The sequence below is a fragment of the Euwallacea fornicatus genome, chromosome 29 (genome assembly GCF_040115645.1).
Source record: "Euwallacea fornicatus isolate EFF26 chromosome 29, ASM4011564v1, whole genome shotgun sequence".
NCBI lineage: Eukaryota > Metazoa > Arthropoda > Insecta > Coleoptera > Curculionidae > Euwallacea > Euwallacea fornicatus.
This window is the reverse complement of record NC_089569.1, coordinates 2498946-2526300: the sequence shown is the minus strand read 5'-3', so window position 1 is coordinate 2526300 and position 27355 is coordinate 2498946. Positions and strand designations below refer to the sequence as shown.

General features: G+C 36.7%; 1 protein-coding gene and 1 long non-coding RNA gene across 5 annotated transcripts in view; one reads left to right on the top strand and one right to left on the bottom strand.

Annotated features, from left to right (window-relative positions):
* The first annotated feature begins 8157 nt into the window (after positions 1-8157).
* sns (sticks and stones) overlaps positions 8158-27355 on the top strand; it is a 67661-nt gene continuing 48463 nt past the window's right edge. For 2 of the 3 annotated variants that reach the window (XM_066297916.1, XM_066297915.1), the window contains exon 1: positions 8158-8604. In XM_066297916.1, the coding sequence (XP_066154013.1) occupies positions 8553-8604 (52 nt within the window). In that variant the 5' untranslated portion in view covers positions 8158-8552. The remainder of the gene's footprint in view (positions 8605-27355) is intronic. The other variant, XM_066297914.1, reaches the window with a different exon arrangement.
* Positions 19063-26714, bottom strand: LOC136347711 (uncharacterized). 2 transcript variants are annotated; one of them, XR_010733529.1, is made up of 3 exons: positions 26203-26714; positions 25650-25857; positions 19063-19327 (listed from the first exon to the last, which is right to left on the bottom strand). It is a non-coding gene; the product is annotated as an uncharacterized lncRNA (long non-coding RNA). The 2 variants fall into 2 exon arrangements; XR_010733528.1 differs by lacking the exon at positions 26203-26714 and adding an exon at positions 25921-26007.

Below are 27355 nucleotides of genomic sequence, written 5' to 3'. Positions count from 1 at the left end.
TTTTGTTTACTGTACCCCTAGCTGGTGTTTCGTATCGTGTTTGCAACCATAAAGGTGTCAATGGGCCGTTTAGTTGTCCCTTATATGCATCACATCATGTTGTGTTTGTTAGTGTATTGTTAAAATATCTGGAGAGCACTTGAAAGGCAAAAGTATCTAAGAAACGGTGTATGGAGGAATGCGGTGTGTTGTCTTGTAAATATGGATTTTTAGCTCTTTTCTAATAGTAGGGACTTGTGACACTTAAAACAGCTTTACACGGAAAAAAATTTAAATAAGCCACTTTAGCGTTCGCCACCTAAAACTTGACTTTTTGAATAGGGAAACACTTTCTTCTTCTTTACTTTTTCAACTGTTAGAAACTCTAATCGATGGCTTTGAAAAGTCGTCCACTTTACAGTTCTGGTCATACCACTGCCTAGACCTAGATACTTTGTACCGAGTATCTAGGTGAATCCTGGACATAGAAAATTAACGTGGGAAATCGAGTTTTATTTTTCTGCCCCTGCACGGATTATTCAATTGAAGAACTTTTACATTAAAGTCATGGTACTAAACTGCAGCCATCATTCCGCAATATTTTCAGTCTTCGAATTGGCGCCGTTTTGGCTCAGAACGCCTGCAAATTTCAAAAATTTAAATGTCCCGCGTAACCCTTCCAAGCCACGATTGGTGGGAGACGAGGTCAGAATTAAACAAACGCAGTGTCTCGACTCTTACTAATCGTGGCCACAAGCGATTGCGCGGGACATTTAAATTTTTGAAATTTGTAGGCGTTTTGAACCAAAACGGCCCCAAATCGAAGATCGAAAATATTGCGGAATTACGGCCGGTGTTTAGTGTTATAATTTCCACGTAAAAGTGTTTCAATTGGATAATCCGTGAAGAGGCAAAAAAGTAAAATCCAATTTCCCATGTTAATCTTTTATGTCCAGGGTTCGCTTAGGCACCCGATATATATTCGGGCTTCTAGAAATTATAATTAAAACACCAGGGGGATCATTTTTAATATACTCCTCAATAATCTTTTATTATTTCCTAATCTCAAAATAAGCTTGCATACGGATGTTTAAAAAACTGGCATCTTAGTATTTACACCTAGCCAACATCAAAACCTCAATTTTCTCTAATAGAACACCTCATATATCTTTTATAAACCGTTATCGTCAAGGGGTCATTTGTAACAAATGTCTCCCTGTGACTATCTCTTATTCCTTCAGCATTAGCAGGCCTCAAAGAGATCTTTGCACGGAAGAATTTCTGGACCGTTTTCATTTTCGCGTGAGTCCCGAGCACACAAAATGATTTCGTGTTTGTCATAATTTCTCTAACACAGACCTCAGTGAAAAATATCCTCCATTCCCATATATTGCAACGAGATCTAATTATATTCCTTGAACGGGTGAATGCAGGCAAATGACACAAGATATAATTCTAAATCGTAATTACGCGATTTCACATCATTACTCTTAACATGATTTAATAAATTCCGCCCATAGGTGGTCTGGTGCAGACACGATTAAAACACCGGTCCCATAGGAAATATGGACATTACAAAGTACCGTTTTAATGTTTATAATCGGAATATGTAAAAATGGGAGTGATACACTTATAGGCGAAGCTAATGCCAATTTCGAAATCATTGCTTAATCTGGAGAGCTTAACGGGATTCCCCATAAGCTGTGAATTATTACCGATCAGTATTGTTTTATGATTTCTAATGCAGGGTGTTCCAGAATGAAGTGGTTAATGCTTGACCATATACTCATTGGTCAGAGATATATCGGTTCATGCTGATAGAGTTATTTGCGAAAATGTCTCCTTTTGAAGACACAACCTCTTAAAGTCCAACTTTTTTATGTTTTGCAGATAGGTCGAAAACGGCTATATGGATTGCAACGAAATTTGATATATAATCTTTCTGCTTCCCAGGGCACATTCGACGGAAGTTATTATTCTAAAACCATCAGGGGTAGGGGTCAATTGCTAGAAGATCGAATGTTAAATGTGCCAGAATGTGTTTTTATTCCCTCATAAAAACCGTTGATATTTAAAATAAAATTTATGGTCTATTACGCAACTTTCTTTTTATCTCTTATTGATTTGTAACCTGAAGTCTCAATTAGACTAAAAAATATGTTATTTTTATGTCGATTTCTGAAAAACGCGCTACAATGAATGTGATGTCATTGTTGAATAATTGATAAGAACTCCGTCACCAATTCAGCTCATTGTTGAGATCGTCGGTGAAGGCATATCCGTCATATTCTATTAGATTTGACGAATTTTAGGTAAGTATTCAAAAATGCATGCGTTTAGGAAGAAAACAGATATGTTATTCACACTAGGATTTTGCCATAGCAATTATCGTAATAATGGGAAAGTCTATGCGGAAAGATTTGGAAAATGGAAAATTTGTGTGCGACTGGAGGGAAATGTCCGAGAGATTGACAGCTTTACTGGTCAACGCGATCTATGTGAGCGCCAAACGGTGGCACGGGGGGAAGGACTTTTTGAAAATCTGGAACAGAACGTTCGTAGAAGTACAAGAAAACTAAGACTTCAACTTAACATTCTAAATACATCGGTCCATGCAACGATAAGAGAAGAATCAATCGCTCTATTTCATCTTCAATCTGTTCAAGATATTGGAGAAGCCGACTATCCGCTCCGCTTCAATTTTGGTCGACCCATAAAGAATGATCAACGGCGCGATCCCCGTTTTGTTAATAAAATTTTATTTACGGATAAATCTTTCTTCACTCGAACGAGTGTTTTGAATTTACATAATGAGCATGTCTATGCTGAAGAAAATCCTCATGCTACTGCTATTAGGTATTAACAGCGAGAGATCCGGGTAAATGTTTGGATCAGTGTTATAGGACATTATTTAGTTAATCCATGCTTTTTGTCTCATGCTCTTAACGCCATTAATTACCTTCAATTTCGCCAAAACGATTTGCATGAGTTTTCTAAAGGAATACCCCTTGAAGTTCGACTCGAAATGTGGTTTTACCAAGATGAGGCTCCTTCACATTTTGGATTAAACGTGAAGCATTATTTCCAGGAGTAATTTCCAGAAGGTTGGATAGATGGAAGGAATGATGCCTCTTCAATGAAAACCTAGATCGTCAGATTTAACTCTCTGTAATTTTTCCTTTTGGGGTACGCTAAAATCCCTTGTATATGCGGTTTCTATTCAAAATGAAGACCACCTAGGATATCGCATTTTGCAAGGAGCTGTTGGAATGCGCAATGATCTAATGATGTTGGGAAGAATGAGATTTCATTTTCTTCGACGCGTGAAAATCTGTATTCGAGAACGCGGTGGTCATGTTGAGCACTTATTAAATTAATTGTTTATTGAAATTTGTGCTTTTATTCCCTTCTGAAGGCTACGCGTTCAATGACATTGTCAATAATGAGCTGAGCTAGTGACGGTGTTTGTGTCAATTACACAACAATGGCATAATATTTGCTGTAGTTTGTTTTCCAGAAAACGAAATGAAATTTTTTTTTCCGTCTGATTCAAACTCTAGATCGAAATTCCATATGAGAAAAAGCTTCGAGCCGCAGACCGGAAATTTCGTTAAAAAGAAACAAACGTATTTATGAGCAAACAAAATTTGGTATACTTAACATTCGACCCACTAGCAATTGACCACTACCCTGATGATTTTAGAATAATTACCCCCCGTCGAATGTGCCCCAAGAAAAAGAGATATTATGCACCAAATTTCGTTGCAATCCATATTTATATATTCATTTTTTCCAGTTTTTTCGCCTTAACAGGCCCTATAATTCCTTGCCCAATTAAGAACAACTTAATTGCTGTAATTTCTAGATTACGTTTAGGATGATTGACAACCCTGACTGATCCGTTTTGATACTGCTTGTTCTCTGAATACGATAAACTTGTTTTTCCTGTTTTGAATTGCCTAAAAACACACAGAAATTTTTACTGCGGTGGAATTGGTACTGGTACCAAACCAGAGCAGCGAAAGGTGGCCCCAAGAGCAGGTGCAAGCGGATGCAGGTACCCATTTCGAATTTATCCTTTTAAATTTCGATGCTAAATATTCATCGATGAGTTTTAGAATATCAAAGCAATGAAAGTATCAAATAACGTTTTAATGGCTCAAATGTGCTTTATTTTATCAATTATGTGCTGGTGTTATTCGAACCTAATGGAGGAACGTCCTCTTTAGATGTAAAAATTAGCGCTTTATTACCACAGTTGTTTGTGACAGCATAAATTGTCCCGAAAATGTGTTGCCTGAGGAGGTCGATGACGTCAAATGCTATGCAGCGTATTTCGAGATCGAGAAACATCGTTGGGATCTCGAAAACCGTGAAAGATGCAGAGAAAAACTGCGCATATATTCAAGCTTTTACGTTTTTCCCGTTTGCGAGATTCATGCCTGCACTTAAACACTCCATATTATCAAACTGAAGACACATATTATCTATGAGAAATTGAACGTGTAGGTCATTTTTGATGTTAATAAATGAAGACTTTTTGCACACCTAATCCATTAACATGGCACAAGAAGAAATCTCGTTGATGGCTAACGGGAAATATAAGACTGGTTAGGAACTGGCAATAAGGCTTTAATTGAACAACTCATTAGATAGAAGGCTTGAGCGTTTCCGGATAGCTATTTATAGCTGAATTCTATCTTCTAGAAAATATTAAAAATTTTATTTAAGATACTTTTGAACTAAATTCTGAAAAGCGGCGGATTTAAGACATTTACAACTTTGTACGACAAAAATAACAATTTGCTTATGCCACGAACCACATGCCTCTCGACCCAAAGGAACGTTTCTTTCAGTAAGGTGGTGGTTGCACCTGCCAACATATGGCCGTAACATCTGTTTTTCAATACTACCTACACCGAAATAAAGCCCCCAAGAAAGTTCTTCATAATTGTGCCAACACTAATACGATTAGTGCCAACAAATAATGGGTTTAGAGTGTTAATTTGCTCTCAGCTTATTGAAGATTATCATCTCAACTTCGCCTACATGCAGATTGCCTCACTGGTAAGTCCAATAAGAACCAGACCAATTTCATGGCAAGTAATTACGTAAAATTAGCCCTCATGATCATGTAGTCGAGAAAGTGCAGTGAACCTATTGACATTTCAGGCATTGAAACGCATGGTAGTGGCCAGCCCACCTGCCTTTGACCAATAGCGCGTGGGGGCCCATGATGGTGAAGATTTATTGCAAATGAGGTGACGGATAAGTTTTGAAACACCATCGGGTTTGTTTGCCCATGTGTTAGAAATGTTGCCCGTGTCGGGCAGAGGCGGAAATTTCCCTTCTTCACCGTACTGACATCTATATAGATGGTGTGATTGACCAGACTTCCAATGAAAGAAATCGGTAATCAAGAGGAGCATGTGTTCGAAAAGAAACCACATTCAAAAAAGTTCTTTTGGACTTGTTGGGCCCTTCGAGGCACCTGTAATTTCGTTGGGAACAGCCGTCAGACCGGCAGGTGGAACGGAACAATTAAATTTTAAAACGTAACCCGGTTATATGGGACGTGAGTCAATTGGTCTTAAGAAGCTCGAGCGGTTGCAACGGAATAAATGATTCATAGAAAGTAATTAGTGGAGGATGAAAATACGTAAACGATCCTGAGAATATGGCTAAAAGGTAATAGAGGCTTTTTCGTGCTTAGGGAAGATATACCGGAATCCCGTTAATTTTATCGACAGGACACGGAGGTTGTCCGGGGACACGGAGGAATTAGTCAACTTTCTGTTTCGATTTCAGCATATCCATGGAAATTATGTAGTAGGCAAAGTTTTCCGGACTTATCGGCAGTCAGAGAACTCAAGAGTCCTGTTTTCATTGATTAAGTAGATAAAGCAAAATCGAAATAGAGAGAACGTCCAATTTCAGTATCAGCAGTATCAAATTATGCATGAAGTTACTTGAAATTTTTTGAACATCTTCTGCTTCTCCTTTGCCCTATTGGGAGTGTAGCCTTGATTTCAATCGTTTTTTTTTAGTGGTTATGTTTCAGACATGTTTTCGTTCCCGTCTTACCATATTTGGTTCGGTTTTCCGGAATTCTCTGGTTAATATTAACTTGCACGACCTGTCCTTAATACTCTACAGTTGTTTAGCCACTATGCCTTGCAGAAAATTTATGAGCTTGGACATGTCATAACTCGAACTCCCCTTTTCCAGCGTTCTAATTTTTTAATTTCACCTCGTTAACCAATTACTTTGAAGTGAACATTGGACGCATTTTGATCTACATCTACTTCTTTTTCGAACTAAAAACCTTCTCCGCTAAAAGAATACCATCAAAGATTTCCTCAGGTTAAAGAGTTTCCTCTAAAAATGATTTTATCATTGCTGCAATTACACACTATTCTTAGTTAAAACTGACGGAGAATAACTGTCGCCCTTTACCAGGAGCTCGGACAAAAAACCCTTGTTAACGTTGCGGCGAGAAATGTGTCACCCTCTTCAGCACTAGGAAAAATTGTTATAAAAACGAAAATTAAGAGAATATGAAGATGTAGAATGTGTGAACTAAGAAGCCACACATAAGTTTTCATTACGCAAAACATATGCGCTTTCTTTGATTTTCCGCTTCTTTGATAACGGTTCTATGGTAATGATGCAAGAATTGTTCCATTTAATTTTGTGACCATTCTCAACGGCATTCTGGTATATGTCCTATCTAACTATGAAATCTTTTATTTTTAATGTGATTTTGCTGCCCTTCATTTATTTCTTTAAGGGCTAAATTTTTAAAAAATAATAAAAAAGGGTTTTGTAAACGAACAACTTTGTACACGCAAACAATGAGAGGGAAATACATACCGGCAGCCCTGAATTCACAGAAAAATTGACGAAAATTAAAACTTATTCTAATTTGTGAATAAATTTACAAATTATTTTATGAATTAATCAATGCCAAAATTGCTATTGTGAAAGGAATTTTACGTACGTGTATTAATTCATGAAGTGACTTCATGAATCAATTGATGAATTAATTGTCAGTACTATACCGGATTTAAACATTTCTAGCTTAGCCCTAAAATATTATGAATTGTTCAAAAACAATCCTCCAAATTGATGCCTACGCAAAATAACTTTAAGGACATCCTGAAAAGTTTTGAGATCGTAGAAAGGTTTCTGAATATCGCTAGAGAATTTTAGGATCTTCAAGGACCATCATAAGACGTCTCCAATGTAGTTTTGATGTCTCCTATAATTAGTGAGAACATTTTGAAAAAGGTTCTAATTTGTTTAGACTATCGAAACAATATTATTAGATATATATAAAAATCGGACTTGAAAGAGATCATTTAATTCTTTTCATGTTGCAGGAGGATCTCGGGAATTCCGATATCCCGATAAGGGATTTTCAACTCGGCCTTGAAAATTCATGAGCCATTTCTCTACATTCGCCAATTCTCGAAAGCATATTAAAGACACGTGGAAGATGTTTAGAGCCACCGAAAACCTTTTGAAAATTAGTAGAGATCTTTTGCTTGTTTCTTCTGCCAACAGAAAAAGACATGTAAAACCCCCAATAGATGGTAGAGGACATTTTTGTGCCACTGCCATGAATCGGTCACTTAATCGGTTTGTCCGTGTAGGTCGTTCGCTCGGCCGGTCACGCAGGCAGTTAATCACTCGACGTCCGAATTTTTCTAAATTTGATTTTTTGCAGATTACATGCCTTCGAACCTGTCTCTGCTTCGTTTATGCAAAATTCAACAAATATTATCTTTTATCCAGAACTTCTGGACGGAGGGAAAGTCATTATGCAGCTGCATTACTACTCGACTTATACGTATATGTGTATTTATCAACATTTGCCTCTTCGCGTACAAAAATTTTAGCTTAATTCCTTAAGCAGTGAAAGTGACACTTTAATGCCTGTTGCGTCTCATTGTCATGTGACTTTTCGTCTTGAAAAAACCAATAACAATGTTCATGTGAACTTTTGACACATTCCGGTCTAGTTCTGTCTGTTTTTATTGCTGAAAAGGCCTTTCTACCAGCAGCACAAGCATCAGCAGCAGTGCCTCCAAGAACAGCAATAACAGGTGATGTCGAGCGAAGGCCCGAGGCCCCTTCGGCCCCATTCGGGATCCGGCGTACCGGAGCCTGCACGTGAAGAGACATCAGTCCCATGCAGAGCTTTTCCGTCGCCGGAGCGGAGCTTTCGATTCCGGGCGGGTCTCTTTTCATCATTTCCGGACGCTTTTTATATTACCCGGACTGTGCGACTTTCGTAGGCTTCTTGCAAATTTCGCATCTTCCGGGAGCTTTTTCAAGCTCGAAGCTTTATGAGCACGGATCTTAGAGCTGGTGTGAGGAATGATGAGCTTTCGCGCTCGTTAATGTGTGCGGATTGTTCTTCTGATTAGGAGTGTCGCGGCCGGAACGATGAGGATTATTGGGGGTTGCTGAACGGTGGTGAGAAAGTGGCGCATAACTTTGGAATGCCATTAGGAGGAGCTTTTCAGTGATTTCACTTACTGTTGGCTATCAGTGTTCTGTTCCTAATCATGTGTGGATTGGCCCGTTTAGGCCCCATGGATATGTTTTGGATTGTTACTTGTAAGTGTGTTTTTTTGGGTGGCAAATGCTTTCTGTGTTTGCACAAATTGCAAAAAAATACTTCATTGTTGAGTTACTAGAAAAAATGTGTTTAGCTGCGCTTTGGTTACAGTTCTTTGCAAATTTGACGCAATAAAGGGAAAGTCAAATACGTTTTTGCGTCTGATTAGTACAGATATCGATACAGGTATAAATTTAGGTATTGAGGCATTCATGATTGGAAATTTGGTTCTATAAATGATTTAGTTGTAATTGAAAATTAATGAAATGAGGTTGGATCTGAAACACAAAATATTTCGGGAAAGCAATTGTACTCTTTAGAATTTTTGGGCGTTTCAACTTCAATCGAGGCTTCAGAAATCTCTTGCAATGTGAAACTCTCACATAATTATGTTGACACGTTCTCATACTGCAGTTGATAATTCGGATACTCCCACACCAACACACAACTTAAAACTATTGGGCAAAAATGTTTAAGTCTAATGTTTAACAACATGTTCCCCAATCTTCGAAAAATGAATCTGGTTCGAAACTTGTAGTTCCAGCAATCTTCCTCTGGATAAGTTAAAAAGAATATACCTACGCCACTGGAGTTTTTATACTTCAATAGCTTCGGATTTCCTTTTGATGTGAGAAAATTGGCAGAATTTTACATGGTAATCCATGGTCGTACAGCAGCCGAATTTCATAGGTTGCGTGTTGCAAGAAACACTGAACTTTTGTCTAGTCGTAAGTTGGGTAAAACTGCAGCTACACTGCTGATTCTTTCACTCCAACCGCCCCGGGTTTCCTTTATAATAATATGAATTACTTCACGATTCCATGTTGAAAGTAACGGACGTAAAAGAAGTAGATTTGAAGCAATGTAATCAAGTCAAAAAGCATTTTTGGAAATCTTTTGTAAAAAAATTTTAATTAACAGAATATTTTATTAATTAAGAGACTTTTCTAGAAACGTTTGCACTTTGGTGTGGCTTGCTTGTACTATGAATGTAGATGTGCATTTTAAGAATGCAACAAAGCCAAAAATCAAACCATGAATCGAATATGCAGCCATTCATAAATCTAGTAAACATGCAGCTACGGCATTGAGTTCTTTCAGTCTTGAAGCCTCAGGATTTTCTTACCAAAAGATGAGCTTCTAAGATTTTATATAAAAAATTATCGACGCAATAGAGCCGGATTTGAAGATGTGCATTAAACATTACGAGGCAAAGAAATTAAAATAAAAATGTTCTAGAAACGCCGCTACGCTCCTGATTTCTTACAGTTTAGAACCTCTAAATTTTCATTGTAAATAACAAAATCTCCAAAGTTCCTTAAGTCAAAGCATGAGCGTAACGGTCTCAGTTTTGATGGGATTCAGTACAACAGGGAAATCTTGTTTTCGAAGAATAGTTCAAAAATATTTATGCCTCGTCTAAAAAATACAGATATCTCGCAGGTTTTTCTTGCCGTTCAATATCCCCGGGTTACAGTTAAAAGTAAAATTTGTGGGATTTTGCATTGATATTTAATGCTAGCACCAAAACGTTCTTAAAGGACTAGAATCTTGCCTGTGAGTAACAAAATTGATAAAAAGTTTCGAGTAAAAACGCAACTGCGCCACTGAATTTTAGCCGTAAGCAAGCTCCAGGTCTGGTTTAAAAGCCACTGAATTCTCAATAAATAATCTCAATCTACAACTGATATTTCTGAAATCCAAGTGAAGGTTTCTCACATGAATGTGATACTTCAGCTGAACTACATTAGAGAATGGTGTAGATCCGAGTTTGAAAAGATAAATTAAAAGAAAAAAAAAACTGAAAAAGACTAAAACCAAAAGTCACTGACATGCATTCAAAGCAATTTCGACTTGGCAGACACAGACAAAAACCCAATTTACTTAAATTGGAGTGACTGACACCAAACTTTCTCATCAACGCGATGGTACGAAAAGCTTCAAGGGATTAGGTTTTAACCCAGACAGGAAGCAAAGAAAAAACAAAACAGGTCAAAAGCTATAAACCGTAACTAATACCCCTAAAAATGAAACCCCTTATAAGTGCAGCAGGTGAAGCACCGGATACGCGTTGTTAAAAGTCGAGATCTTCGAGAAAAAGGTCCCTTTTTTGTTTAGGTTTCGTCCAGAATGGTTCGTGTCAGTGGAAATATGTCGAAAAAAAACTTCTTCATTAAAATTATGAGGTTCAAATGCATGGATTTGTGATGCGTGTAACTCGGCTATTAGTTCGAGAGCAAAAGTGTTTTCACGCTCTAAAAATCACAGTCCGTAGTGATTTATGGCTGCTGATTTTAATCACCCCTCGTCTGTTAATTGGTCTGTTATTAAATCTTGCTACTTAATTGGGCACTTTAATTTTGTTGGTCAGGAAAATTTCGTTTTTGGCCGTTTTGAAAATGAAAATTAGACCACCGGGGGCAGCCCTTGTCTGACAAGAAACGCAACTGCAAAACTTCTTTTGCCGACTGTAAGTCTTTGACTCATGAAAATATGTTAAATCATCTGACAAAGTTGATTCTAAATCTTTTTTTTATTTTGCAAAATCTCTGAATGGCCGAAGGGATGAAGATTGAGCGAGGGTTTATGTGGGATAACACAAGGTTCATTGAAGTTTTAGAGAATCTAAGGAGCCTTTTTGCCGTACATATTTTAGTCTCCTAAACATCGCACCAACGTTGTTTGTGCGTCATGATGGTAATTCACTCAATTTTTGGTCGCATTTTTCCCGGGTGTTGCGCACTATTTTCGTCATTCCATGCCACAAATCTACATTTTTATTAAAGTTGCTGAGAGCCCGGGGAAAAGCTGAATGTGAGAGGGAATATCATTTTTAACATGAGGCCGCGGATGAAACGTAAATCCTCTGTATGTAGTTGTCAAAATTCAATTACATTCCCTACCAAGGGGCGCATAAAACACCACATTAAAATTATCTTGTAAAGACAAAGTTTAATTAATTTTAACGCTCCACTTTTTTGGGCCTGAAAAGTTACTTTGAAGACGTTTTTTCCTCACAAAGTGCCGATATTGCAAATTTTAAACAGCGTAATAACTCAAGTTCAATAAGATCCGCTGAGCGCCTCTGAAAATACATCAAAAAGAAATCTCTCCTAAAGTTGAAATCACTTTATAAATTACCCATAGAATTTTCTGAAATTTCTTTTCATCGCTTTATACTAAATAGAGCTTGTTTCCGACTAAGAACTCCCCTCTTTTAATATAAGTGGATACTATAAAGTGCGTTTTTGTCGCTATTATTTTATAGCCCTCGCCATTGAATCCGTTCGAAAAGTTCTCTCACTATTAAGACCTCCTTTAAACGACAATATTAAACTTGACGTCTCCAATAAAAATTGCTCGAGAGCATAAAGTTCCAACCTGATTTAAATAATATGCGGTCTTGGGGGTTGTGCTGGCGACCGCTTTGTTTCCTAATCGATTCTGATTAATGATTATTATTGACGAATGCAAACGACAAGGTTGTGCTTGACGTGATGCCTTATTGGAAATGTGCAGGGGCTGTGCTGGTAGGTAACTGGGTTACATTAATATTAACGCTTCCTGCCATTTAGATTGTGATGAAAGTCGTGCAAGATCCTTGAAGGAGCAGCCCTCCTAAAGGATATATGTCTCGATACGTGTACCCTTAGGATTTCAAAAACTTCGCTTGGGAAGTGATAAAAGTCATATCTTCTCTTGAGAGTTGGGTCGGCTGCACATTGAGAACGACTCTTGTATTAATTTATAATTTTGCCCATTTTTTAGTAAAAATGACAGTTCCATTGGAATCGCCACAAATTTCTGAGTAGTTAGTTATATATATATATATGGGGTCATTCACGGTGAGTGTCCTATTAAAAGTTTACGAGGTTCGAATATAGCTAAAGATCTGAAATTCTGGATACTGACGTAATGGAGTTTGATCTGTTGAATTAAAATATTGGTATCGTTGCGACGTTGACAGATCTACGTGTAACTGACAACAACATTGTTATTTTAAATGGCACGCCCTATATTTTATTGCATTTTCGAATTTCCCAGAAGATTTAAACCCCAGTTTATTTACCACATGCCATAGCTATGATGAACCGTTTTCGAAATAAATTATTTTTTTTTACTGATTTGGCAACAAACAGCTCTAAATTGAAAAGCGCATATCTTTTCAGCTATCACAGCTAGAGAGTTGAAATTTGAGCTGCAGACTCTTGTATCTTTTAATATTATACGTTTTTTGGATTTAAATACAGGGCGTGGAAAAATTTGTGCGATATCAGAAGGATTTAAACATAACATGAGAATCTTAAATAGAACGCCCTATATTTTTGGAGGGCATCTGAAAGATCAATAAATTCTCTATCGAAAAGTATTATACATTAACATGATTGTTTTCAGTTGTTTTTGAGATATTGGCAAATATTAGAATCTTTGAGAGTAAAAGATGCCACTTATTAGTTCATTCGGTTGGGAGGAGGCTATAATAATATATAATTATAAATTCATCACAGCACAGCAACTTCTTCCTGAGAAGCATTTGATCTGCTTGATCCAAATGAGCTCCAGAGAGCTACAATAATCCATGTTCTGAATTCAATTCAAGAATGTCTAAAAGCAAACAGTGGCCATTTTCAGCAAAATCTCTAATTTTATTTATATTACGTAGATATGGTTTATTATAAAGGATGTTACAATTTCGTTTATTGCACGTTGTTAACTCATAACATCCTCCAAACTGAATCATCTAACAAGTGGTGTCATTTACTCTCAAATATTCTAATATTTATTTCGAAAACGTTTCATCATAGCTATGGCATGTGATAGATAAACTGGGATTTAAATCTTCCGGGAAATTCGAAAATGCAATAAAATACAGGGCGTGCCATTTAAAATAACAATGTTGTTGTCAGTTACACGTAGATCTGTCAACGTGGCAACGATACCAATATTTTAATTCAACAGATCAAACTCCATTACGTCAGTATCCAAAATTTCAGATCTCTAGCTATATTAGAACCCCGTAAATTTTTAATAAGACGCTCACAGTGAATGACCCTGTATATATATATATATATATATATATATATATATATATATATACGAACTTCATAATTTATGTTCTAATTTCATTATACAGCGTGTTGTTGACTAAGTGACCGATATATATCGCAGAGTGATTTTTCAAGTAGTTTTAAGATGGAAAGTTCTTATAAACACATGATCTAGTTCATTTATTTTTCAATATACGGGGTGTCAACAATAAAAAAATAAATCACATAGTTTTTGACATCTTTCGATCTATTCCAGCTAATTTTGCGAAATTTCGTATCCAGGGTATTTTTTGGGATGAGAAACTCAAATTGTTCTGGAACATAGCTTTTTTGTCCCACACTGTATGTCACTTTCGAGTAGAAAATTTTTTTTCTCTACATTATCTGTTTATAAAAAGTATATCTTATTGCTTCCAGCAACGGTTTCCGGAAGAAACGCATAGAAAGCTGTCTATGCATGCTAATTATCTAAGAGTGCTAAAATAACTAGCCCTACTGGTCACTTGTGGCACTTTCTAGAAGATAGAAGTAACTTGTTGATAAACTTCAGTTCCTCGTCTAAAAAAAAACCCGGATACGAAATTTTGTAAAATTAAGTGGAAAAGCTCGAAAGATATCAAAAAATGTGGGATTTATTTTATCAACTTCGATATCCTGTATCTATGAAATATCGGTGACTTATTCAATAACGCCCTATACAAGGGTTCTTCGAACATAGTTCCATAAATTGAATCAGGTATTGTATGTTCCCAAATATGACGAGACCTTGTATAAACATACATATATTGAAAAGCGCTGGGTTTTCTGTATATATAGTGTGAAAGATTGGTTCCTGAGGATGCCTTATTATTAATATATTCGAAGCGTTTCTAGATAAATTCATGAAATTTTATACTTTATTATTAACTTTTTGCGGTTTTTCTAAGTCTCTATTAAGAAATTACTACATTTTTCCAGGTGTTGACAATACAGGGGATAGCACTTAGAAAGTACCTAAACTTTTTTGCACATAACTTTATTAAAAGATTTTAGAGGTAACGTATTAAATTTGAAAATATTTACATAAAACACGTAGTCTTAACGAAGGTCAAAATCTTCAACAGTTTTCGTGAAAATTGAGATTTAACAAATCAGTGGATACTATGTTTTATCAAATAAATATCTAACTCAAAACCCTTTTTTAATCATTTTATTTTCATTTATCATTATTACTTTTACCGTTAGATTTTATTAATAAATGGTGTCATATACAGAAATAGGAAAACCTTTTTTTCGTTTAATTTCAAGACCAATTGGATTTGTACTTAAAAAGTTTAGGCACTTTTTCAGAACTATCCCTCTGCATTACCCCCTCCCCGCACTGAAAACATGTGGCGACTTCTTCATAAAAACTCAAAAAGAGTACAAAAAAATCCAATAAAGTTCAAAATTTCATTCATTTATCTCGAAATGCTTCGAAAATATTAATAAAAAACCATCCTCAGGAATTCTCCTTTCGAATTCTGTACATCGAAAACGCAACTCCTTTCGATATACGTTTATATGAAGTTTTTATTATATTTTGGCACCTAGAATCTGTGGTTGAATTCGTGGCACTATGTTCAGAGATACCTTGTATAATTATCTGTATATCCGTGTTCCTTAAGCAGATTATAGCATAAGAAATCAACCATGCAAAACCATAAGTTTCTTTGGTCACCTACACAAATCAGTTTGGTAAAAGATATCTACGGTCCTATTATAACTGTATATCTATCGCACAACGAATCAGGGCTTTTATAACGGAACTTTACTCACATGTTCTACACCCTAAATTAGTCCAAGTGAAGTATACATACAAATCATTCTTGAAAAATGTCGCATTCATATTATAAAATACAGAGCATTTAAGTGTCTTTTCAGTTTAGCCTTTAAAACTCATAAAGTTTCTGAGATATATATTTAGGTAAACTTTTAAGTGTAGCTTACTGTTTAGGTTCTACGGGATTAACCACGACAGATGCTAGCGTTTATGCAACTCAATCAGATAACATCCAATAATCCAGAATGTCGGTTTCGAGAAACACTCCCAATTTGAGAGATTCCGATAGATATAGGTAACCGGTAGAGATTTGTTGAGGTTTAAAAAGAGACGTACCGCATCCAGCAAAGTGGACAGTTGTGTGCCAATTGGGATTTCTGCTGAATGATAAACTGCGTTTCCTATAGGTTTAAATGGGAGATGGCGTAATTTTTGCTTCAAATTTCAACAGTTTAAGATATTGTGGAAATGGCGAATAAAAGCAATGGAGATAAAAATGATAGAATGAATTGTGAAATTGCCATGATCGATCAAAAGAACGTCGAAAAGAAGTTCGTGTCAAGAGATGAGATATAAGGAAAAGCTTACTAAGATTGTGGTTATCTAGGAAATGACAAAATTCCACAAGAGCGGTCAGGGAAAGTTCTACCAACCTTAAAAATCGAAAAGGTTCTTAAGAAGAGAACCACCCAAAAAAAACACCACTCAAAAATGGGGAATGAGAAGAGTACAGAGGTTGTTATCACTAAGAAACAACATTCCCCACCACGCATCGTCTAGAGTCGAAAAAGGGGCAGTATTCACTTAAACTAAAGGAAGCTACTAATTGTAGAAGAAGCGGTACTAGTCGGAATCCAGGAATCAGTCCATCAATAAGATTACAGGTAAAGGTCGGGATGAAGAAACTCCCAAGAAAACGTTTGTCAAGAAGCAATAAAAAGATGAAGCGGACAAAAAAAGGCAAGAAAGAACTGTTGAGAAGGAACCGAGAAACTTTCGGAAAATCGAGAAATAGAGGGGTTCTGAAGGATTTCTGGCAATTACTGACGAATACTTCGATTATCTCCAACTTAGAAATGCTCTTACTGTGTCACCGATCAAACTCCATAAATTCGTTTATATCAATTATCAAATGCTTATAAGTTTCGAGATCCCAGCACCGAAGACAATTTAAACAGATAGTTCTCCGCATAGTTTCCGGCAATACTTAACCACAGGGATACATTACCGTTTGCGTCATCGAAGTTGGAATTCCAAAATTAGTCTCATTCGCGGATGGTAGATCGGTGGCGAAAAACTCCCCTAACCAATTAAGCAAATACCTCCGAGGTATTTCCATATATTTAGGCTATTTTAGGCGAATTATTAGACCGTTATCGGTGGTGTAATGGAATTATGCGGGGCTTAATGGCATACCTGTACAAGCTGCTTGGGTTTTAACTTAAGGGTTTCAGTTTTCGAAAATTGATTGCAAGTTTTTGGCGCAAAAGTTTAATTAAGATAGTAGCAGTTTCTCTTCTTGGAAATTTATCTCTTCTGGGGGTTGCAGACATGCGGAATTACCGCCGCATATTTACTTGCTAACTGCAACATCCTACTTCTTTAAATTAAAGCGGCACCCTGAAATATTTACCAGGAATAAACATCCAGTACTGCAGCAGCGCTCTGGTTTCGCCTATGCATGCAAATATTTGCTAAATTATTCCGATTTTGCGTTATAATTCGCTAGAAACGCCGCCTCCCTTTAGGAAACGCTTTCGAGATACCTTGGAAACACTTCCGGATAATAGGAAATGAGGGATTTAGAAAAACTGCATTTTACATAAATTAAATACCCGTCTCCGTAATGATTCGGTTGTTCACATTGAAAGCATCTCCGCAAGATATAGAGCCCTTGATATAACCGGGTTTTTCCCTTCAGCTCTGCATTAAAGTTGCCATAGAGTTCTTGAGATTTTCTCTAATTAAAGTTTGCTCGAGTCTATTGGAATGGAAAGCGCAGAAGCTCCGGAATATTTTAGCATTTTCCATATAGTTCTTCGGGCTGTTTAATACCATACATGATGGGGAAAATTGAGTTCCTTTATCGAAGTAAATTTTGCACGGAATTTAACGTATACCTTGCCCTAAAATAAACGTAATTTAAACAGGATGAAGCTAAGTACAGAAAGAAGCTCTACACTGTTTATGGTGTGGAAGAAAGTAATATTAAAGTGGGGCGCAATCTTGAATTTAGAGTAGATGGAAGATTGAGGCTGCTGCGCGGAAGTCACGAATACCATTATCGCAAATAGATTGGAAAAATTAGCTAAGGATTTTAACTTCCAGAGCAGCAAAGGATTTGATGGAAGGGGTGATTGTTAACTGCGACCATAAAGGCAGTTTTCTTGATCGAATCGGGACCGAAAACTAGACGCAATAAATTAGCGGAGTGCCATTATGGGGCCCAACGTCTAGAAACACAGTTAAAACGGCCGTTTCTAGCTTGTTTTCCAATATTTCCGTTTTAATGTGCAGAATGTTACGGCGCCACATTGACAGTCTATTAGGGTTTTATTGGCCTTTTATTTCATCATTGTAGGCCGCAAGAAGAATAAATTAGGGATATTTTTTCAAAAACTCACGCTAGGAAAAAAAGGGCGCACGGTGTGCGAAACTTATAAAAGACAGTTTTTAGCAGAATATCTTGAAGTGCAAAATGTGATTTTTCGTTATTTTTCATAATTTGCATCGTCGATATGTTGGGAGCGCGTGGGGCGTCTGGACGCACAACATGAGGAAAAGGAGCGGCATAAGCTCACGTAAATGATCTCACGCATGGTTTGTGTTGTTCGCTTCAATTTTCGCCTCCCCCACAATGATTATATTTCTTAAAAGCTCTTTGGAAAAATATGGAACATGCACACTTGAAATGGTCGCGATAACTAGACGAATGTAAAGTCCAATTTGAAAGTGTGGAATTTTAACGATCGAACAAGACGAACGTTTTATAAAATTCTTGTCAGGATTGATTCCCTCAGTTCCTATTTGGGAAAGTTCTAATATTTTCTAAAACCCGAAAGGCTGGTTTAGTTCACTCGAATTTGCTTTAGGATCTGGAATTACTCACCTTAATTTAGCCGTCAAAGTTCCCTTGAAAATCAATTAAAAATAATGCTTTACAAGCGAAATGAACGGAACTAAATTTCCATTATGTAGCGACAAACTTATCAGCAAAATTTGGAAATCGAATAAAGTGTTAAGTGTGTTCGACCCAACAACTAGATACTGCAATAAAGGATAGTCCGAACTTTTTGGTCAGGACATACATTTTTGAAAACCCCTAGAATACACGCAAACCCCCGAGGACAAGTAAGGAACATGAAAACCATTAATTATTGACACTAAGTTGGTAATTCTATGTAAGAGCTATATATAAATACGTAAAGGTAACTGTTTACCCATGGAAAACCTTATAAGGAGATAATCCACTTTTGGTGTAAAATACACTCACTTTCACATGAAATGCACCAACTAGTAATAATAATAATTAAGTTTTGTCATTTTACCCAAACAATGCTTCTCAACACAGTATCAAAGGATTAGAGTTGCAGTAAAAAAAAACAACATTCAGTAATTAAAATTTTAATAATCAGCAACATCGCCTCGTAAAGAAATGTAAACATTTTTTTGTTTTTGCAAAAAATAATCAACATCCTCCTGAATTATTTAATCCGTGGTACCTCAAGGTGGTGTTGTAAGTCATCCAAATCGTTTGAAGGCGTGTCAGTTTCGAAGACAGCGCTCCTCATGTCCCAAAGATGTTCAATAGGTGATGAGTCTGGTGACCGTGCAGGCCAAGGCAGCATTTTGATTAGTGTTTGTTTCAGATTCCTTCGAGTAATGTTCGCGTATATATATTTAATAAAAAAGCTAGAGTCAATGACAAAAAAAAAAACAATCACGTTCTTTCTTTTTTACTAAAACTTTTAAAAATTTCATATTTTACCATGAAGCATTATTTTCCCAGAATTTCAAGACTTAATTATTATTATGACTAGGTGGTAAATTTTATATAAAACTTAGTATTTTTATGTGGAAAAACGACGAGACAAAGATGTCTAAAAGTGGAAGCTGGGTACTTAGCTGTGTGTCTCACTTATGGCGAGTCACTTGAATTTTGACAACTTATCAAAGATACTGAATAACTATTTGAATCACCAGATCTTTTATGAAAACTTCCTGTTACCCCCAAAATAAAAAAAAAATACTTCAACAAGCTTTTGAAAACGCTAAAAAAACCTCGAACAACTTCTCTAAAAAGATCAATAAGATGCGAAAGAGATTATTGCGAAGTGCCCAGTTTCCTGTATCTTCGAATTCATTGGAACCTTCGATATACAGGTAAGTAAGTACCGTTCCATCCGACCTAAACCTAATTAAAAGGTTAAATTGACGATTGTTTAAAAAGACTGATGAGGGCTCTTGGAAATAAAATGTGTCCTCAAACAGTAAATACATAAAATTGTATAATAAAACAGTCGCTTCCCTTGAATAAAAATGGCGATTTCCCGACCCTCCAACCTGGGGATTGCTAATTGATTTTGAATTTCCGACAGTAATTAACCAATTTATTTCAGATCTGCCTACGGGCAATTTATAGGGGAGAAAACGCGATTGTAAAAATACGTTTACATTTTGTCGGGTAAGTAAAAAGAGGTCTTTATTTGCTTTAGACAAATAAAATTAACTCATGGTTGACGGAGCAAAGTGGACATTTAGCGGTCGAGTCTGCTCTATATTTTTATGCAAAAGCTGAATTCGTCCAAGGCCAGGAAACTGAGCAATATTGAATGAACGTGAAATTGCCACCTGAAATCAATCGTGCAAACACGTAAAGAGGAAATTGTAACGTAAAGGTGACCGCTAACCACGCAAGAGTAACTAGAGCAACTGCAAAGCAAATGTTACCAATCTTTGCTATTAATAAGCAGTTTTCAATAGTATTTTTCGACACCTGGGGAAATTGGGGCTGCAATAATGAGGCCTTAAGAAATTGCTGAACTTTAGAACGGGGCAGAAAATACGTAATATCACGTCGAACTATACAAGATTAATAGCCTTATTATGCGGTACTTTGCCATTAAGCAACCATCTTTGATTCTATCAAATACGGCAAATATACGTACATGGCGGCCGAAACGTGCTAATGTTTACCAAACTGCCAATCTTTCATTATACCTTCACTTAAATTTAGTGGCGGTTGTCGCTCGAAAATGAATTTTCACCGGAAAATCATGGAGGAAGTTTAATATATACAGCGGCATTTCAGTTAATTCAATAATTAGCATGTCGAGTAAGTTTCGAAAGGAAAAGGGATGTCGAACTGAAGGGGTGCGATGCCGGAAGACGGCACTGATGGTTACCGAGCTTGCTTGAAACCTGTGGAAGACCCACGTGGTCATAAACCGGAAAAATCCGTTGGGATTCGGAGGAAATTGGGCAAATTGGGTATTTGATTTTTTCGCTTTCATACAGAAATCCTTGCAAATCCTTTCAATGTAACCTGAGCTAACCTGAACTAATAACACACTTTCCTGGAAATTTAATTATTAATTTCATGTTTAATATATCATGGCCTTTATATTGAATTCTAAGCGCAACTTCCTTTGTTCATTCGAGTTAAGTGCTTTAGTGTAGTTATGATTTTTTCCTCTATTTCTGCTAATTATGCTCAGGATTTATGAAGGAAGTCGCATTAAAATAAATTACTGTCAGTACCTGTTTATTACAAGAATTTATTACTCCTTTTTATAAACTTGTTCCACATATTTGTTCGCATACACACCTGGCGAGCCAGGGAGCAAACAACAAGAAAATGGGGTGAAATTTAATTACACCCCTTTTCCCCAGAAAAAAATAAGAGAAAAGCACTTTATCATACGAATATTTCGAGCAGCAGCCCTTGTTTACTCACGGTTGAAAAACTCTTTTATTTATTTGTTTCTGAGGAAATAAATTATATTTTCCCAACTCTTATTATTTCTATTGTGTTTGCCTAGAAGGCTTGTTTTCGTATTTGACTTGCCTTCATTTTCCCTGAGTTTTATCAAGTCAAAATTACATTCGTCTCTCTACCTGTTTCGCCTTTTAAATTGAGCGAAATGAAAAATGGAGCTGATGTGACCCTTTAGTGGGCAAAATATAATTTAATGACTTTCGGTTATGATTTGTAAGTTTTTTTGCGAAAAAGAAATGCCTTCGCCAAAACAATTGCAATTAAAATTTCCAACATTTACATACGTATGTTGTACTTTCGTATCGCACCCTCGCCGATAAGGGACGCTTTCTTCCAACTAGATAAAATATGGGTGCATACATGCATATGATTAGGTTTACAATTTTTTCACATCGTCAATACACTGAACTATTAATGTGGCGACTTTGCTCCGAACAACTTCAACAAACCTTCTACATGTTGTCCCTTGACTATAAAGGGTGGCCCAGCGGAAATTTTCTTCCTCGATTTTCAGTACTTAAATCGAAAATGTGCAAAAACGCTCGGACTCATCGGCTTTTGATTCGAGAGGGACAATTTTTTATTGTATTTTCAACCCCTGAACAGGGGCGACAGTTATCCCAAAAATGTTTAATGGGAAGGAGTGTCGAGCGATACCTCATTTTAAAGGTAGTTGCACCGTGATTATAATCTACAAGATTGAAGTCACTGGTATTATCTCTGTTAATATATATATATATATATATATCAACTTGTCAAAGCCTGTGACAAGAAAACTTTTAGTCAATAATGAATTTGTCACAATAAGAACTGCAGACTTTAAAATGAAAGTAGGAAGACCTTTTAATGTGCTACATCACTGAGCCGTTTTGATGGAGGTGGGTTTTGCCCCTAATCCTATAATTCATGAATGTGACCAGTTTACACCCAAAAATTTACGTAATGCAAAACAACGTTCTGAACAAAATTTATATTGTTACACGGAGGGAAATGGCGCTCGGTTGAACCATTTAACATATTGATTAGAAAAGTAATTTACTTTTTTTTCTTTTCTCCATCTTTCTTAAGAATAAAATTCCAAGTGAAGAAACGGACCCTTTTAAATCTGCAAAGTAAAACTCACCTCCGTCAAAACGATTCACTGATATCTCACTTTTAAAAGTCTTCCTACCTTAATGTTGAAGTGCAGCTCTTTTTGTGATAAATTAATTATTAACTAAAAACTTTTTTCCCCCAGACTTTACAACAAGCTGTCCTGCCTTCGGACATAATGCATGTTATAAACAAGGTACAACTATTTTTAAAATGAGGTATCAATGGACACTCCTTCACATTAAACATTTTTCGGATAACTGTCACCCGTGTTCAGGGGTTGAAAATACAATAAAATATTATCCCCCTCGAATCAAAAGCCGATCAGTCGGAGCGTTTTTACACATTTTCGGTTTAAATACTGAAAATCGAGAAACAAATTTTCTGTTGGGCCACCCTCTATAGCCATCACTCGACAACGTTTCCCTTTAAAAATGTTGAGGGTAACTGTCACCCTTGTTCAGAAGTGGAAATCGAAGGGTTAAAAATACAATAAGTTCAAATACAATTGTCGGTGCATTTACATACTATGTTATTTATTTGGACATTCGATTTTGCAAAATGCGGCACCAATAGAATCAGTTTGATAGATGCAACTGAAGCGGCCATATTGTCATTCTGCCGTACCAACAAGCGCTTATCACTTATAGTATGAAAGGCAAATATTCTTTCCTTTCTTTAATTCGAAATTTTTTCGATTTCACAGAGTAATTCTCTAATATTTTGTCTAGAATTATGGCTGTGAGCGCAGAATTTAATATCCCTCAAATAGGCCAATAAACACAATTTGGAGAAGTAATTATGAAAATAGAGGTCGAGCGAAGCTAAAACAACATCGCTGCTTAAATCGAATTATTTTTGGTTTTACGTCGTTTTCTGTGTGTATCCGCAAATCCGTACACATGTCCAGTGTCTAGTACATACACCGAGCGGCCCAATTTTGGTGGCCGAATTGTATGGGCTTAAAGTTTATATATTGCTTTCTAACGTGCTTGCCATAATGTGGTACCACACTTTCGTCAATAGGAACCACGATGCACATTAAAATGTTTTAATCGGTATCTCAAGAAATGGCCGCAATTTATCAAGAGGATTTTCACCCACTAACTTCGAACATCTCTTGAAGTGACTGAACCTTAAAACCTTTTCAGAACGTTTCACTCTGAAGCTATTTTGAACCAGTCGTGGTGCATCATCTTCACTTGTCCAATATAAGCGGGTATTTGGATATTTCCATAATCGGAGAGTCTAAGAATTCCAATAAAAACACAAAATTTTTCCACGTTAAAATTCAGATCAAAATTTTTTTGAAGAGCACATCGCCCGTTTTCTGGGTCTCAGTTCCAGCCCCTCAACATCTTCATCATCTGATCTATCGCTATCAATATCTGTATAGTTTTTTACAATAAATTGAGGGTATTTTCCAAAGGTGCAAGATATGTCATTGCTGGGAAGACATTGTACTCAATAACCAGACATTCATCTTCAAATTTCTTGCTGTCCACACCACCATTTCCCTTCAACAAATTGTGGAGGTCAAAATGTTCACAGCCCCTGGAACCCTGGAATTTCTGATTGTCCTATGACGAACAATTTTGATGTCCGTGACTTCTACTTGTCCGTTTTCACTGATCGCATCAACTTTCTTTCCGTTGTTATTGAAGCCTGTTTAAGAAGTAGTGGGGCTCCCTGGCCCATTTCGCAGTCATTGACGTAGTATTACAGCACCGATATTATGATAATTCATGCAAAATCTTAATATTTGGCCAACCTACATTGTGTATTTCCGCATGAATTGACTTTCAAAATCGCTTAACATTTAAGGGGCGTCGAGCAGAAATGGTAATTAATTAACGAGAATTGAAATGCAAATTTCGCATAAATTTGTTAATCGGGATTGGAAGAGTTTTAACAACAATTTGCGGGGTTTTTCAAAAGTGTCATTACTAAATACGTGCTGGGGGTTGATTTACACTTCCGGAAAGTTTCTGGCCGCAGTATTTGCCTTGGTCGCACCCATTATAACAGCGCCGAAATCAATCTAAAAGTTTCCCAGCTAACTTTGGCCCGAAACACTACCCTTATTTGGGTGGTCAGCAACCCTTTTTAAATGGCCTTTGCTTGTATAAAACAAAATGGACATTGTTACTTTAACCACTTAAGGCTAATATTGACTTTTTGGGGCGAATTTCCAGCGTAAATGGGAGGCTATTACCTTCCTTTTGAAATTAATGCATTTTATTTTCCTATTTAGCACCTAAATGGCTGAAAATAACGCCGATTCGTTAACCATTACGAGCCGAGAGATGATCAGTAATATGGGGCACTTAAAAAATCCAACGGAAATGGGTTTTTGTGCCCAGAACTGGTTCTACATCCTCACCGGGGGCACAGAACTCGATGTGAATGTGAGAATCTGAAGTAGATGTAAATGGGCTCTTCCCCAACCTCTTCTTTGTATTTTTAGCTCGGGCAGATCCTAAATTGTAAATCAAACAGTCATAATTTGGTTCTTCCGTTCTGGGTCGGAGGACTGTTACGTAATTAGTAGGAGTATGAAAATTGCCGAAATTTGTCGTTATTAATAATTGACGGAAGCGCTTATTGATGATGGAGTAATTGGAATTAATTTAATCAGAGGGATTCTGAGATTAAACTGTCTAGCAGTTTGACCCAATAAGACCTAATTAAGAGGGGGGGTTTTTAAGTGGACCCTCAAATCTTATCAACAATGCCCAGCAAATTTGTTTCATTATGAGCGCAGATTCTTGAAAACCACTCCACTTTCCTATTAATCCAAAATTGCAGTTGATTAACACTGAAACTCGAAGTAAAAGCGTCGGTTCATTTAATAATATTCATTGCCAATCCAAAAACCGCATAAAAATCTATAAAATATCGTTCATGTTACGAAGATTAGAACTTTTTGTTTTTAACTGCCAACACAAGTTATTGTGAAAAAGCATTTTTTGTGGAAACTAGCGGCTGAGCATTTCAAATTTGCAATTATTGAACGACCAGTGACTATTTCCAAATCGCTCGAAACACTCTTTGTTGTTTTTCACCTGCATTAGTAACTTAAAACTCAATTAAAACCCCACTTACTGAAAAATTTGCCGATCCATTGCTGCAAAAGCCACATTTGCCATAAAAATGGACGTTTCCTGATTGATCGTAAAGCACACCACACATGGAAGCTGGAAATAAGATATTGGAGACCCGGTGACACGTTTACATTTCTCTCGATGCATCCATTGACGTATTAATATTGATGATAATGTACTGTAGCCGGGTCTCAGTTTCAGCAATAACCCTAAAAGGAAACGTACATTAATAAGAAAAACTAAAGACTGAGGTAATTTAGAACAATGCACACCTGCAGTAGCACTAGGAATTGAGGTAATTGCAAAAGCGAAATGTTTATACTACTCGGGGAACTACTTAAAGCGTTCCTTAATTAGGCATTGTCTGCATATGTAAAGGGGTTTTGAACAGCTACTTTAAAAGTATTTAAATGTTTTCCCAGCTACGACACAAGGCGAGCTGCTGAAGAAATTGAATTAATTTTCCACTCTTTGTTAATGGCACAGAAACGGGAGGGTTTGCATATTTGGAAAGCGCTTTAACGCAGCCATTGTAAACGTTCTCAAGTACTTACGAGTCAAATTACTTCTCTGGCAATAATAAAGTCAAGCAAGGTTTCCTTTAAAGCCGCCGTTCCATTGATTTATCCTCGTTGTTAGTTTCATAAATACAGTCCTGCCGTCTATTTCCATATAAAGGCTTCGAGTTTGGTTTAGGCTCTGACAAAACGAGCCCTTAAAACTTCGCAGTGGAACACAATACGCCTCAGAAAATAAAGGCTGCTCTTTAATTTACATGATGGGGACCAGAGACTGAATTTGGATGTGAATTATTATAAAGCCAGTTACAAAGGTAATCACTGAAATCGTATTGTCGGTAGGATGAGCATTTTTTCAATCGACACACATTCCAGCACTGCTTTTAGCATTTTTCGCGATTGGCTGCATTTTGGATTGCAGGGTCAAAATTATTTTCTTTTGTTCCCATTATTTTGGGCTTTCAAAAATTTTAATGGCAAATTCGGGTCGCTACGCGTTACCGAACTAAAATTAAACTCATTAAACTACATTAAACTACTAATAATCCATGGAAATTTAATTGTTTAAACAAAAAAATCACATTTCTGGAAATTGAATAAACCCAGTCTGGAAATCCAGATAAACCAAAATAAATTTCGGTTTATCTCGAATTTAACGAAATCAAACTTTCAGGCCGCTTCACATTAGATTATAACTTACGTTACGGAAGAAATCATTTTAAGCTACTTTAAGCTGCTCCTGCTACGTTAGATTACATACTACACGTTCGGTAAAATAAAACAGTCGGTTCACTTCAGGTTCCTGGAAATTTAACTAAATGATCAGTAGTGAGGAAATCCAGTCTGTGATTCAAGATGATAACAATGCCAGTAACTATCCTCCTGGAAGTGCTGGAAGTCTCGGAACAAATCAACAACCGAACGGGATCGACAATATACGGAACTATAACGAGAACTGCGAAGACTTGGACGCACTACTGCACCCAAGTCCAAATGGTTGACTTCAATGCAAAACACGCCGACTGGTTTACCACCATACACAACAATAAGGGAAAAGGATCAAATTTTGGCTAAACAACAACCAGGGAGTGAATATAACCGTTCAACACAATAAACAAAGCCCAACTTAATTGGAAAACTGGGAGACTTAGTTCGCCTTTGCAATATCCAGGAAGATGACCATAACTGT